The sequence below is a fragment of the Alexandromys fortis genome, unplaced genomic scaffold, assembly GCF_014885135.2.
Source record: "Alexandromys fortis isolate MF-2015 unplaced genomic scaffold, M_Fortis_MF-2015_v1.1 scaffold_174, whole genome shotgun sequence".
In the NCBI taxonomy this organism is placed as follows: Eukaryota; Metazoa; Chordata; class Mammalia; order Rodentia; family Cricetidae; genus Alexandromys; species Alexandromys fortis.
This window is the reverse complement of record NW_026068063.1, coordinates 2066263-2080978: the sequence shown is the minus strand read 5'-3', so window position 1 is coordinate 2080978 and position 14716 is coordinate 2066263. Positions and strand designations below refer to the sequence as shown.

The 14716-nt window shown below is 51.4% G+C and overlaps 1 protein-coding gene across 2 annotated transcripts in view; it reads left to right on the top strand.

Moving 5' to 3' along the window:
* Nucleotides 1-236: 236 nt before the first annotated feature.
* The window catches only part of Mrc2 (mannose receptor C-type 2), a 55946-nt gene continuing 41466 nt past the window's right edge, over nt 237-14716 (top strand). For both annotated transcript variants that reach the window (XM_050120432.1, XM_050120431.1), the window contains exon 1: nt 237-974. In XM_050120432.1, the coding sequence (XP_049976389.1) occupies nt 488-974 (487 nt within the window). In that variant the 5' untranslated portion in view covers nt 237-487. The remainder of the gene's footprint in view (nt 975-14716) is intronic.

Below are 14716 nucleotides of genomic sequence, written 5' to 3'. Positions count from 1 at the left end.
CACTTTGTGCTGTGAACACTGACAGAGGAGTCACACACATGCAGAAACAAGATGATTAAGAATAGTTTGCGCTGCTCACAGGCAACGGGAGCCCTCCCCTCCCCCAGTCTCTGCGAGGGTGGCGGAGTTCTGGGCTCCTCCTCTTCCCCACCAGACCAGGGGAGGGGGTCCTCTTAGGAAAGAAAAGAGCTTAGCGGCTAAAAACAGGCAAAAGAGGCAGGATGGAGCGGGTGCTGGAGACCCAGGTCTCGCCACCTGAGTCAGTCGCACGCCTCAGCCCTCGGTTGGCCAGGCCACGCAGCAGTCCAGGTCTCGCCACGCGGTGAAGTTCTGCGGAAAGTTTTGCAGTTGCTTCGCAGCCCGCGCCAGCAGGAGCAGCTGTGACGCAGCGTCTGGGGCTCCAGGCCCGGGCAGAAAAGAGAGGGAAGACGAGGCGGGAAGGAATTAAGAAGCAGAGTGGAGGAAGATAAAAGAGCGCACGTTGGGGATGGTCCTTCTGGACCACGCTGACCCTCCTCTCCTGTTCATCCCCCTCCGATCCCTCGCGCTCCCTACGGCCCGGTCCGGAGCCCCGCGCCCCCGCACCTCCTCCTTCTCCTCCCACGCTGCCCGCTTCCCTTCCCCTCTGCCCCTCAAACCCTCCTCCCGGGTTCGGCGCTCCTCCCTCCGCCCTCCCTCCGCGGGGCCTGCCTCCTCCCTCCTCCTCTCCGGGAGGCATCACATCGTCCCAACCCGGAGGAGGACGCGAGCCCCTCGCCGGCGGTCATCAGAGCCCAGCATCAGGGCTGCCACCGCGCGCCGCCGCCGGGCCGTGCGCCCTCGGTTCTCGCGTCTTCCGAGCGCCGCAGGGATGGGACCCATCCGACCTGCCCTCTCGCCCTGGCCTCGTCACCTGCTGCGCTGCTTCTTGCTTCTCGGGGCACTGCATCTCGGCCACCCGGGGGACGCCGCCACCGCCCCCGCCGCCCTCCCGGGTAAGGCGCTGCCAACTTGGCCAACTTCGGGGGCCAACCCAAGGGAGAGCGGGGCCTCTTGACTTTTCCCTCTCTCTCTTTTTTTCCCCCTTACTCCCTTATTTTCTGGAGAAAAGTGTGTGTGTGTGTGTGTGTGTGTGTGGGGTGTGTGTGTGTGTGTGTGTGTGTGTGTGTGTGTGTGACTGGGTTTTTAAAAATCGTCTCCGCTTTTCTGGAAGCGAAGAAGGGAGGAGGAGCGCGCCTGGAGGTGGGGGAGGACCTGAGTGGAACCAGATGTGGCAGGCGGCGGGGGAGGGGATCCTGGGCATTGCGGCCTGGGAGGGAGAGGGAGGGAGATAGAGGACTGGCGACTCGCGTCCGGGCCACCCGGACCCCTGCGTCCGCCCCCGTGCTGGTCCGGGTATGATGGGATGCAGCCGGAAAGCCAGAGGCGCATTGTTTCACACTCTGTACGTGAGGGGTCAGCCTCCTGGGCAGCGTCTGGCAGGGTCTTTACATTTTCTTTCTTGGTCTTCAAGGACGGCTTGTGGTGTAAGACTCCTGCACCCAGTGGGACAGTTTTGTGTCCGTGTGCGGCCGTGTGTGCGCGCGCCTGTGTGTGTGTTCGGGCTCTCACTTGGTGTGAGCAATTCTGGCCAAACTGGCACTTCTCCAGAGCTGCAAAAGAGTTTCTAAAGATGCAAAATCACAACCCGCAGAAACCAATCACACAAGCCCCCCATACTATACCCTTCTCCTTTCCGCGCTCTCCTTTTCTCAAGAAGTAACTGAAAAGTGAGGTCAAACAGGTCCCTCTTGAGAAGAAGCTGAACATAGGTGGTACTCAGAAAATCCCCGAGAGAATTTTCAGAAGTTAAAGAAAAAAATGTACTGGGTGCTGCCTCCACATTTCCTTTTATTTAATTGGGGGCTGGGGTCCGTGGAAAGGGTTGGGACAGCATCTGCACTTTGGGCTAGGACCAGGGACCCCGGGAACATCTGAGGCCTTCACCATGGCCTGGTGTGCTGTGGGCATCTGCTAAGGGGGAAAAGAAGGGTCTGGGTGAGCCACAGTCACAGAGAAGACCTGCCTCCCATCCAGCCTGGACCTGGAGCCTGGGCAGACAGGAAGGAAGCAGGCATGTGCGGCCTGTCTCTCACCTCTGGGTCTTCTCCTCTGTAAAGAGTACAGGACCACAGGATCCTAGGGAGGAGGGAAAGAATGGCCATTCCAAGAGCCCTAGACTGGATTTTAAAGCCAGGCCCTGGGAAAGAGCTGGGCCAGAGAATGCTGACTCGGTCTTTTCCCCCAGGGAGCTTTTGACAGGGGGGTGGAGGTGCCTGATGAGGGGCCCAGTCAGGGAGGAAAAGGAGGCCTACAGTGTTCCTGTGATTCCTGGTCTCTGCTTCTGTCCCTTCCTGCTCGCTCAGGCTGTGTCCTACACACGGAATAGCCACAGCCTGGGCTGTTGCATTCTCTGGATTACCCATCCCAGCCTGGCCTGGGCTAGGGCAGTTGGGGATGAGGAGCCGCCACCGAAGCACCTGAACAGGAGGGTGACATCACACAGCTTCCCTGTCAATGCATACAACACGTCCAGCCAAATCCTGGAAGTGCGCAGGGTTAGGGCAGGAGCGTTCAACTTCCATGGGTCCCTCGTCTGGAAGGCTGGTGCAGGGCCTGCGGGCTCATCTCTACTTCCTCAGGGATCCCATAAAGCATGGCCCTGCCGCAGTGCTGGTCCACTCTCCATGGACACAGCACCAAGCTGAGGGCTTTAGCAGAGTTGAGATGCGTCCTTAGAGAAAATTAAATCTGTCAGGAGAATGACAGCGGTTGAGCCATGGGTGTGGGGTGAAGGCTCCGGCAGTGAGTGCCGTTCTCAGCCTGGAGGCCCCGGTACGTGCTTAGCGTCCAGTTTCTCGTTTAATGCTGAGGTAGGTGTCATTGGACCCATTTTGCAGAGTAGAAAATGGAGTCTTAAGAGGAGTCTGGTGGTTTATTTTGGACACATCTAGTAAGTGAAAAGCTGGGCTCGGGGATGCTTGGTGAGTAGAAACAGGAGGCTGTGGTCCAAGGAGGAGCAGGGAGGGTCAAAGAGAGGAAGGGGGCAGGTGTGACTGAGTATCATGTGGAGGCTTCCTAGTTCCTGAAGGAGAACTGGCCGGGTGCCTGGACGGCCCGATGAAGACCCCACTTGCAGGCTGACCGTGGGACTCCAAGTGCTGAAGGTTTCTTAGAACAAGAATGAGCTCCGGATTGGAGGAGGGGATCTGCTGTCCAGGTGGAGCCATCAGGAGGCCTTGGAAAGTCCTCCTGTGGCACTCAGAGGTAACTGGCTTTCCGTCTGAGAGGTATTGGGTGCTTGTCATTGCCACCAGAGTCACTAGGCAAACCTCTGCATGTCCGGCCAGAGCCAGACTGAGACCATCCTTCCCCGTGAAACTCTGCCTTCCTGGCTTTAGCAAGCTGCCAAGGCCACTGTGCTTTGCACAGTGTTCGAGCCGGAGTTCACCTGGGCAAGGGCAAGGTGTGTGAAATGGGTAGGAAGCCTGGGTTTGTTCCCAAGTCCGATGCCCACAAGTTGGCGTGACTGCGGGATAGAATGGAGAAGCCTTGAACTTCTCGGGTTCTCCATTTGAATCCATCACTAGTGTGAACATCGGGAGGGGGCGAAGTGACCACAATAAACGCGGTTGTTTCTATGGTGATGGCTGCTCAGAGCTCCTAACCCTGGGAAGACCTTACCCTGGGAGCCAGAGTTAAAGCTGTTCAGTGATTTGTCAAGACCTCACCCCTAGAAAGTGGGAAATGGAGCTGGACGCAGGTGAGGCAAGAGCGAGCAAGCGCCTAGACCTTGCAGTACCAGACTGAAGGCAGGAAAATTGCCCCGGAGCGCTAGGCTTAGGATACCACCGCTGTATGTATGTTAGCTAGCTTGTCACTATGACTCAGTGCCTTCATCTAAACAACTTAGGGAAGAGCCGTAAATTATTTTGGCTCTGAGCTGCTAAGAAGACTTCAGCCCGAAGTCAGCTGATTCCATTGCCCTTAAGCCTGTGAGAGGCGGAAGCATAACAAAGGGTCGCGGTCACAGAGGAAGGCTGCTCAGCTTATGCCAGCCAGGAAGGTGGCGAGGCACCAAGGACAAGCAAGGTACACCCTTCGAAGGCAGTAGGTCCCAGTGACCTACTTCCTCCAACCGGCTCCAGTTCCTAGTTGCCCAATAATGCCCTTACGTTTCAACCCCATTGGAAGGGTCCATCCAATCTCCGAACATCGCCCTGGGGACGGAGCTGTCGTATTCAAACGTAACACCTACCTGTGTGTCCTCTTGAGAGGGACAGTGAAGAAAGGAGTGGGTGGACAGCCCTCTATTGTCAGGTGGTCCTCACACATCTCCATGGGCCACGGAGGCAGAGACTAAGTTCCCTCTCCCTGTCCTTGGAGTCCCTGAGATGTTCCTCCCCAAGGAGGTATTGATAAGAAGTGCCAAATGCCTGAAGGTGCTCCAGCCAGGCACCTCAGCTCCTCGAAAGTCAGGATTTCACATGTTCATTTCATTCATTCATTCATTCATTCATTCATTTATTCATTCATTCATTCGTGTTTCCCGAGCCTGTAGGGTGATGAGATCAAGATGACTAAAACTTTTTCTTCCTTTGAGTCTAACCACCCCCATCCTGCATGGCTCATGGGGGCTCCCCTGGACTTGGGGGGCATATCACTGGCAGGAAATGTCTTCCTGTTTAGCCCTTCGTGAGATGAGGAGGGCCCCCTTTCCCATGATGGAGTCCTATAAAGCGGGGTGGGGTGGGCCACTGACATAGCTCTTGGAAGTCACCCTGAGCTCTGCAGATTCTAGGATTCTGGTTACTCCTCGGTAGGCTAGAAGGGGCTGCATTGTGGTATCTGTGGTCCTGGAAATGCGGGGGACAGTCAGCTCCAACACCCTAGCAAGTAGACTGGGCTGCGTTCTTCAGCCAGCTCCTCGTGGCCCCAGCTGGAGCACCCATGGTTGCTTTCTTTCTACATTTAGTCTTCAGGACCACTCTGTCCTCTCCTGGGGCCCTTGGCTTTGCACCCTTAGAGTACAGACCCTCAAAGCTGAAGAGATGGCTCAGTGGTTAAGAACATTATTCCAGAGGACCCGAGACTGTAAACCTAAGAATAGCGGACGGACGGCACCTCTTGAGCTTCTTGGGAAGCGCCCCAAGAGCTGTAGCGGGTTGCGTCCGGTCCGTCCGTGATGGGCTGAGAGTTGTGTTAGTTTCTTCCTTGCTGTGGTAAAATACCCGGTACAGACAACTTAAAGAGGAAGAGAAAATTACTTTGGTCCCCTGTTTCTGGGACCAGTCTGTGGTCACTTGGTCTAAGTTGCTTTGAGCCTGAGGCAAGGTCAAAAATCATGGTGAAGGGACGTGGCAGAGAGCTACCCGCCTCATGGTGGCTTGAGAAGCAGAAAGAGGAACCGGTCAGGGAGCAACTCTTAACCTCTCTCCACCCCCACACCCACTGCCTTTAGTGAGGCTCTACTTCCCGTGTGGTGGGTTCAGCAACCATCCATCCATCCATTGATGAGGTTTGAGATCTCAGAGTCCAGTCAACTCCCCAGAGCCTATCCATTTGGCAAACAAGACTTTATGTAACATAGGAGCTTCCGGGACCTTTCTGGTTCAAGCCACACTGTTCCCTACAGGGAAAACTCTAAGCCGGATTTTGGTGTCCACAAGGCGTTTAGAAGGATAATTGGTGTGGTACTGTCTTGCGGACTGAGCAGGCTTTCCCTCTCAGTCCTTTGAACTATTTATTAGAGGCACAGAATCCTTGAGGCCAGAATTCATTGACCAACTGTGTGGCCCCAGGCTCTGGTTCTTCTGTCAGGTGAGAACAAGAACACGCCACCTTGTACAGGGGAGTTGCACGTAAGTCAGATTATAGATGCCTGAGATACATGTCCGGTACGCTATCAGGCACTAAGCTACTGTGGTTTTCTTGCTAATAGAAAACCCATGAATATCAATGGACTCAAATATGATAAAATTCGGTCCTCGGTGCCCTCAGTCCAGATGGCTCAGCACAGTTAAACACACTCACTGCTCTCACTCGACACCCAGGTGTGATTCCCAGCACCTGTGTCCAGCGGCTCACTACCATCTGTGGCTCCGGTTTCCAGGGCATCCAGTGCCCTCTTCTGGCCTCGTGGGCACCAGGCACACATGTGATCATCCTGCCCCTCATACCAGCATTGGATTGCAGGTGCAGCCATCACTCCACAGCCAGACGTTTCCATGGGTGCTTGGCACCCAACCTCAGGTCCTGGTGTCCCTGCAAGCCTGTATATATCTGAAAGTCACCTGTAAATATAAAATGTAAAAAATAGCCAAGCGGTGGTGGCACACGCCTTTAATCCCAGCACTCGGGAGGCAGAGGCAGGCGGATCTCTGTGAGTTCGAGGCCAGCCTGGTCTACAAGAGCTAGTTCCAGGACAGGCTCCAAAGCTACAGAGAAACCTGTAAAAAAAAAAAAAAAAAAAAAAAAAACAAAAAAAAAAAAAGTAAATATAATTACAAAATTGGAGATGGGGAATCCCACCCTTGGTGGCCCTGTGTCCCTCAGGTCCTTATTTGCCACACTCTCCTCCCTGTGATTTCACTTTCTTGGCCCTCATTGTGGGTGCCTGGGGGACATCTTTGTCCCTGGAATGGGAAGTGCTAAACCCAAGGCTGTCCCAGACTGTCCCTAAAAGCCAGTGTGCTTGCTTTGCTCAGAGCCTGTGCTGGCGGCTTTCTGCGGGTCTGTCTCTGTGGCTGGCTTACATCTGAGCGTGAGTGCCTGAGGCTGGACCGTCGCCTTCAGCCAGAAGTTCCTCTGAATCTTGAGGCTGCCACCCTCCCCAGCCCTGGGGTGGCTGCTTCCTCCCTTGCTAGCCTAGAAGCACCTCTCTTTCAGCAGGGTGTTCTGGGAGTCTGTCCGAGGGCTTACATATACTAAACACATACTTGAACCTCAAAGCTGTATCCCACTTCTTAATTCCTGCACGGCGGGGCGGGGTCAGTGCCTGAGACACAGTGGTGTCTAGTAGATATTTATTGAGTTGGAAGAAATTAAAGCAAACACACAAAGTGTCCCCAAAGACAATAAAGACTAGTGAGATGATGCCATTGTCATGAAGTGCATACGGCATTGGGTTAATATAAATTGTAGGAAGTCTAAATGGAAGAGGCTAATCTCCAGAAGGAAAAGTTTTGAGCTCTTGTAAAAAACGCATTGTGAGACTCACCAGGCACAAACTTTGTTAGGAAATGAAACCCTTACTTTTAAATGTTGGGAAAATACGGATTTTACAACTAGAACATGCTGGGGGTGGGGAGGGCATTCAGTGGTGGAGAACATGGTTAGCATGTGAGAAGAGAGGACCAGGGTTCAGCTCCCAGCTCTGCACCTCCCCCCAAAAAGAAAGAAAAAGAAAGAAAAAGGGAAATTTCATTTCAACTTGGAGCTAAACACTCCTGAAGGGATTCAGATGGTGTACTGTTGTGTAGAAGGTTCAAAGATGATGAGAAATTAAATTCATTTTCGGAGGGGGAGGGATGGCCCATTGGTTAAAAGCAGGTACTGACTGCTTTTGCAGAGGACCCAGAAGAAAAGCTATTGAGCAAGACACGCAATAAGAATCTCTGGCCTGCACACATGTGTATCCATACACACATATGTGCACACACAAACATGCGCCTGCCCCAAACCAAGGGTCAGATGTTCACCAGTTTCATTTTATGTGACATTTATAAAGTTCATTGCGTTAGAAGGAACAAACAAAGCAGGCCACTCTGAGATCTCTGGCAGGAACAGAAACTCGGCTGACAGCTAAGACACCGTCTGAAATGCATAGGAAAATGCAGACAAATGAATTCGAGGGTAAACATACAAAACGGTTGGCTCCGTGTGAATGAATGGGCCCAGGCTTCATGCAGCAGCTTGTGGGAGGGGCCTAAGGACATGAGGTTGTCTGGGAAAATGTTTCAACATGTTCTTTCTCAAGACAACATGTTCTTTCTCAAGTCATGGGAAATCTAACATTTCATATCTAAATACTTAGCCGCTTGTCAACTGCAAAGGCCTTGTCTTAGTTCCGGTGAGTATTAGCTGTGATGACACACCGTGGCCAAAGCAGCCTGGCGAGGAAAGGGGTTATTTGGCTTACACTTCCACGGCACTGTTCATCATCAAAGGAAGTCGGGGCAGGGACCTGCAGGCAGGAGCTGGAGAAGTGCTACTGACTGACTGCTACCCATGGCTTGTCCAGCCTGTTTTCTTATAGAACCAAGACCACCAGCCCAGGGATGGCACCACCCTGGGCTGTCCTGATCAGTCACTAATTAAGAAAACGCCCCAAAGCAGTGGTTCTCAACCTTCCTAATGCTGTGACCCCTTAATACAGTTCCTCACATTGTGGTGACTCTGTGGTGGGCTTGAGAGAAAATGGAGGTGGCTTCGTTGGCATAGGTATGGCCTTGTTGGAGGAAGTGTGTCACTGTGGAGGTGGGCTCTGAGATCTCATATATGTTCAAGCCACACTGGTGTCTCAGTCCACTTCCTATTGCCTGCGATATATAGAACTCTCAGCTGCCTCTCCAGCACCATGTCTGCCTGCACACCGCATGCCCCTCCCTGATGATAATGGACTGAACCTCTGAAACTGTAAGCTGCCACCTCACTTAAATGTTTTCTTTATGAGAGTTACCATGGTCATGGTGTCTCTTCACAGCAGTAGAAGCCCCAATTAAGACAGCCCCCATCCATGGCATTATTTTGTTGCTATTTTATCACTGGTTTGAATCATAATGTAGATATCCGATATGCAAGGCCCAAAGGTTGAGAATTGCTGCCCTAAAGGCTTGCCTGCCTCGGAATCTTATGGAGACGTTTCCCCAATTGAGGTTTCTTCCTCTCAGATGACTTTAGCTTGCCCCAGGTGAATGGAAGGCTACCCAGTACAGACATAGCCATATGCAACCATATCTTCACACCCGAGAAATGATATACCATGGGCTTTTTTCTAGATATAACATGTAGTGATTTTTTTCTAGTATGTAGTCCATGTTTGGATTTTCCAGTTGTCCCATTAATGTGTGTGTGTGTGTGTGTGTGTGTTGGTTTTTGTTTGTTTGTTTGTTTTTCAGACAGGGTCTCCCTAAGTTGCCTTGGCTGGTCTGGAACTCACAAAGATCTGTCTGCTTTTCCCTTGGCTTCCTGAGATTTAAGGTGCATGTCACCACACCCAACTTTATTTACTTCTTTGTTTTGAGATCCCATCTCACTGCGTAGCCTGGCAGGCTTCAAAGTCTCCATCCTCCTGCCTCTGCCTTCTGAGCATTCAGATTACAGGTAGTTGTCACCATACCCAGCTCCCAGTAATTTTTTTTCTTTTCCTTCCTCCCATCTTTCGAGTCAGGGTCTTGTCACATGGTTCTGCTTGTCTTGAATTCACCGTGCAGTCTAAGGTGGCCTTGAGGTCATAGCGATCCTCTGCATCCCTGTAACATACTGCTTTGTTTTGAGACTGGCTCCTGTGTAGCCCAGGCTGGCCTCAAACTCTGTAACTGAAGATATCCTTGAATTGATCCTCCTGCCTTTACCTCCCCAGTGCTTGGATTACAGGTTACAGGCGTGCACCACCAGTTTATACAATGCGGGTCTGATCCAGGCCTTGTATCAGACAGGAGCTCCACCGACTGAATTGTGTCCCTGGGCCTCATTAATGTTTTTTTTTATTATTATAAAGGAAAACATTTAATTGACTGTCTTCCAGTTCAGAGGTTCAGTTTGTTATCATCATGGTGGGTCATGGCAGTGTACAGGGAGAAACGGTACTGGAGAGGTAGCTGAAAGTTCTACATCTTGCCTCATTAATGGTTTTAGAGGCTGCTTTAAATTTAGATGTCATGTTTCTGCATTTTCCTTCGCTCTGTCATCGTTGCTTGGCTGTTCCGTTTGTCTTGTCGCTGTGCTGCGCTTCTGAGTTCTAGGTCAGCTGTCTTGTAATTGTTGCGGTCTGCATCCCTTACCCATTGCTGGATTTGTCTTCAACATTTTCGTGGGGAAGGCTGCATGGATGTGGGTCGTCCCACTGTGTCACATTGGTGCCAGTTTGTCCCTCTCCCCACCTGTGTGTGTGTGTGTGTGTGTGTGTGTGTGATGCTGATTGATAGAGAATCTATCCGACCACTCCACTCCCCCAGGTGCTCCACTCCCCCAGGTGCTCCACTCCCCCAGGTGCTCCACTCCCCCAGGTGCTCCACTCCCCCAGGCACCTTTTCCTTTGTGTAGTTTGTAGATTACCTAAGGAATTTAAACTGCATTTGTTTTTTGTTTTTTTTAAAAAGCAAAATGCTGATAGCTGCACTATTCATAAAAGCCCAAAGTAAGTGGGCCATGGTGGTGCACGCCTTTAATCCCAGCACTCAGGAAGCAAAGGCAGGCGAATCTCTGAGTTCGAGGCCAGCCTGGTCTATAGTGTGAGTTCTAGGACAGCCAGGGCTACACAGAGAAACCCTGTCTCAAACACAAACAAGAACAGGCCCAAACTGAACATTATCCCCAAGTGAAAATTCCTGGAAGGCTTTCCCCAGGAGACTCGCGGCCTGTGGCTTCACGCGGTCTCTGCTGTAATGCACAGTAGTGAATGAGCAGCCTACAGCTTGCTACAGCGGTGTGGGGAAAGCTCCCCAGGGTGCTGACCCAGAAGCGTACACGTGACCCCACCTGTTGCAAACACGGAAAAGGACGCAGAACTACTTTGTGCTGTCTGTAGTCACAAGAGCGGGGAAGGAAAAGAAAGAGGGTCTCTCTTCCAGTAAAACTTAGATGAGCGATGAAAAGGAGCTCTCTGTGATGCACGTGGCTACGAGCTCGTCACCTGATGGATGGTTTCTAGTACTGCTGAGGATCCTACGAGCTGAGCAGTTGGGACTGTGAAAGATGCAGACAGTACACACACACACACACACACACACACACACACACACAAACCAGCCAACAACAAACACGGACCACACGGAATGTCTGGCGAGCCTATGGAGAATTGTTAAAGTCATTAACAATCACAAAACACAAGCAAAGGCCGAGCCGGGGTGTGGTGTTACGGGGCTGTTACACAGAGAAAAACAGAAACAAAACAAATAACAAAAGCGAAGGCTGAGACTAGCTTGGAAGAGCGCCTGCCTCGCATGCACGAAGACCTGCGCCTTGTCCCTGGCACCGCCTAAACTGGGCATGGTGGGGCACTCTTGTAATCCCAGTACTTGGGAGGTGAAGGCAGGAGATTCCGACGTTCAAGGTCATCTTTGCTGCCTTGTGAGTCTGGAGCTAGACTGGGCTACGGGAGACCCTGTCTTGGAACAAAAACAAAAGCCTAAGCAGGATACTGTCTGTGTGTCTCGAGGTCTGTTCAAGAAAGACGGACCCAATAGTGCGACTGTGGGGTGCGAGATAAGCTCTTTGTAAGTCACTTACTGTTGTTGACGTCATAGTTTAGCCACACCGTGTGTAAAGCACTGGCTGTCCTAGGATGGCTGTGTCCTATGATGGTTGTCCTATGGAGCTGTGGTTCGCTGCGGTAGTCTAGCACATACTGCCCACCAAGGAAAACACAGAGAGTCAAAATTCAAAGTGAGGTTTTTATTGTATATAAAGTTGAAACAAATCTTAAGTTGGGGATCACAAGCCCCACGTCCATATACGATTAAGAAGTTATATTCACTAAGTCAGGTGTGGTACACACACCTTTAATCCCAGCACTTCAAGTGAAAGGCAGTGGCAGAGGCAGGCTGATTAATGTGAGTTTGAAGATAGCCTGGTCTACACGGTCAGTTTCGGTCCAGCCAGGGCTACATAGTGAGGCCCGATCCAAAACAAATAAACATAAAAAAGAAAGATTTTATGAGTGAAAGCCATAACTAAGGAAAAAGTCCACACGAGAGACCCTCCTCAACATAGACGGTGGAGATTCCTGCAGGAGGACATCCACTTCTGGTCTACACATTCGAGTTCACACGCATACACACGTGCACACCCATCCGCACATGCGCGTGAATGCTCATACACATAAGCACACCACACGGATAAAAAAAATACTTAAAAACTACTTTTAGGGGCTGGAGAGATGGCTCAGAGGTTAAGAGCATTGCCTCCTCTTCCAAAGGTCCTGAGTTCAATTCCCAGCAACCACATGGTGGCTCACAACCATCTGTAATGGGGTCTGGTGCCCTCTTCTGGCCTGCCGGCATACACACAGAATATTGTATACATAATAAATAAATATTTTAAAAAAAACTACTTTTATTTGTTATTAACGGGGATGGTGCTGATGGCACAGCGCGCACATAGAGGTAAGAGGACAGCTTCGTGGAGTTGGGTTCGTCCACCTTGGCATGGGCTTCACAGACCGACCTCAGGGCATCAGGCTTCTGCGGCAAGCGCCTTTACACGCTGAGCCATCCCACCAGCGCAAGACCATACCTTTATGATATCAGAAATTATACCTATTCATAGCACACAACTCAAACAATGAAGAAGGCTCCATGCACTCTCCAGAGCGTGCCTAGCTGGAGAAGGTTTGAAGTGTAGTGCACACCACATAATGCGACGTCTTGGGGGTGGGAACAAGTCTCAGCACAGTCAGTTTATGTTCTGTATATGTCTAACCTGAAGACGGTATTTTTTTTTTTAATCTTCTGGAACTGGAGTTACAGTAAGCTGCCACGTGGGTGCTGGGAATTGAACCCCGGTCCTCTGGAAGCACAGTCAGTGCTCTTAACCTCTGAACCATCTCGCCAGCCCCAAGGCAATATTTCCAGTGCAGTTCTTTTTGTTTTGCTTTTGCTTTTGTTTATTTGGAGTTTTGTGATAGGATCGTGTCTGTAGCCCAGGCTGGCCTCAAATTCCTGGCATTCCTTCTGTCTTAGCCTCTTAAGTGTGAGGATTACGGGACTTGAGCCTGTGTTTGGAGAGTGACCGCCGCATGACACCTCGCGTGGGATCACATGCGGGACTTTCCACTGTGGTATCCTGTCAGCATTATAAACTGGCGCCGGAGAGGTGACTTGTCAGCTGAGAGCTCTTGCTGTTGCAGAGGATCTGGGTTCAGTCCTCACACCCACGTGGTGGCTCCCACCATCCATAACTCCAGTTTCAGGGGATCTCATGCCCTTTTCTGACCTCTCTGGCCACGAGGAACATACGCGCTGCTCTGTCATACATGTAGAAAGGAACCACTCACACACAAAATAAATAAATCTCTTTTTTTAAGAAAAGAAACTTTCAAATTCTGGAGCATTTCAGGTGGTGCCCAAAGGCAGTGTCCCCGAGCAGGAGTTCCTGAAGAGGCAGAGGTCGCATTTCACAGTTTAACAGATAAGAAAACAGAGCGTGTCCCTCCAGTCCTTAGGCTGTAAATAGCCAGCAGAACCTGGACTCCGAGGCTGGAACTGCCTTGTACTGAGGCGAGTCCCGGTGGAGGTCCCCTGCTTACTCCTGCCGTCCCTGCGTCTGCTCTGCCTAGGGGTGGAGGTGGTGTCCCATCTCCTTCCACAGGCTCTCCTCCAGCTGTGCTTGTTCCTTGGGACTTCATTTCCCCCTACAGCTGCCTTCAGAGTTCTCTCTGCAGAGCGAGGATGTGGCAGAGAGGGGAAAGGATGCCGTGGTCCCTGACCCTTCCAGAAGCCTCCTCTCCCCGACACACTCTCCTCTTTGCACGCCCTTTCCAGAGAGACCTGAGAGAGTCTAGAAGTTCAAAGAAAGGCAGTGGTGGTTTCTCGGGCCCCAGCGCGCCTGGGAATGCCGGGAGAGGGCTCTGCATCTGGACTGTGGGTTTATTTTTCTTTTAATTCTTCTGAAGAGTAAACACTCTAATCTGTAGTTATTTCCTCTGATCCTTTCTTTTTATCCCAATTGCATCTACAAAGCCCATTTCCCAGGCCCCGTGTGGTAGGAACGTAAACAGATCCTCTTGTCTGAATAGGGAGGTACAGTAGTGGCTGCCCTCGAGTGGTGGCCTGGGTACGGGAGGGCATCATTGGCACTCCTTCCATATGGGACAAGTGTTGGTACCCTCTCCAGATCAAGGCTCACAGTCCCAGGCAGTGTGCTCAGGGTCCAAGGACTTAACCAGGAATTTGAACTTGCGGAGTCTAAATTCCAGAGTAACCCTTCTGTGCCCTCTCTAACAGGGCCTTCCAGGGAAAGGGTTGGGGGGAAATGTCTCCTAGCCTTGCCCTCATAGAAACTGACAAATGGTTAGGTATGGGAATAATTTTAAGGAAGATTTTTTTCTTTTAAAAGTTGGGGATCTTTCTAGGTAGCCCAGGTTGGCCCCAGAAACATACACCCATACTCTACCCCAACATTTCTAGTGCGGGCGTAATGGGTGTGCACCGCTAACACCCAGCTGTCGAGAGGATACTTAACGTTCATGGGTGAGGAAAGAGTCTAAACTCCCTGGATGTAGAGCCATGCTGTGTTTTTCAAACCAAGCAAATTTTCCTTGAAGTTGGGTCAGGAGCTTGACAGTGAGGAGCGTGAAAAGCTCATTATAGGAGTTGTCATGTTTTCTTAGTCATTTTGTGCAGACTTGGAGACACGAATCACGAAAGGAATGCAGTGTGTCACCGAGAACGCGGAGCCCCTCCTCTCCACTTCTGTCTCCCTCCGCGCCTCCCTCTCTCTCTCTCTCTCTCTCTCTCTCTCTCTCTCTCTCTCTCTC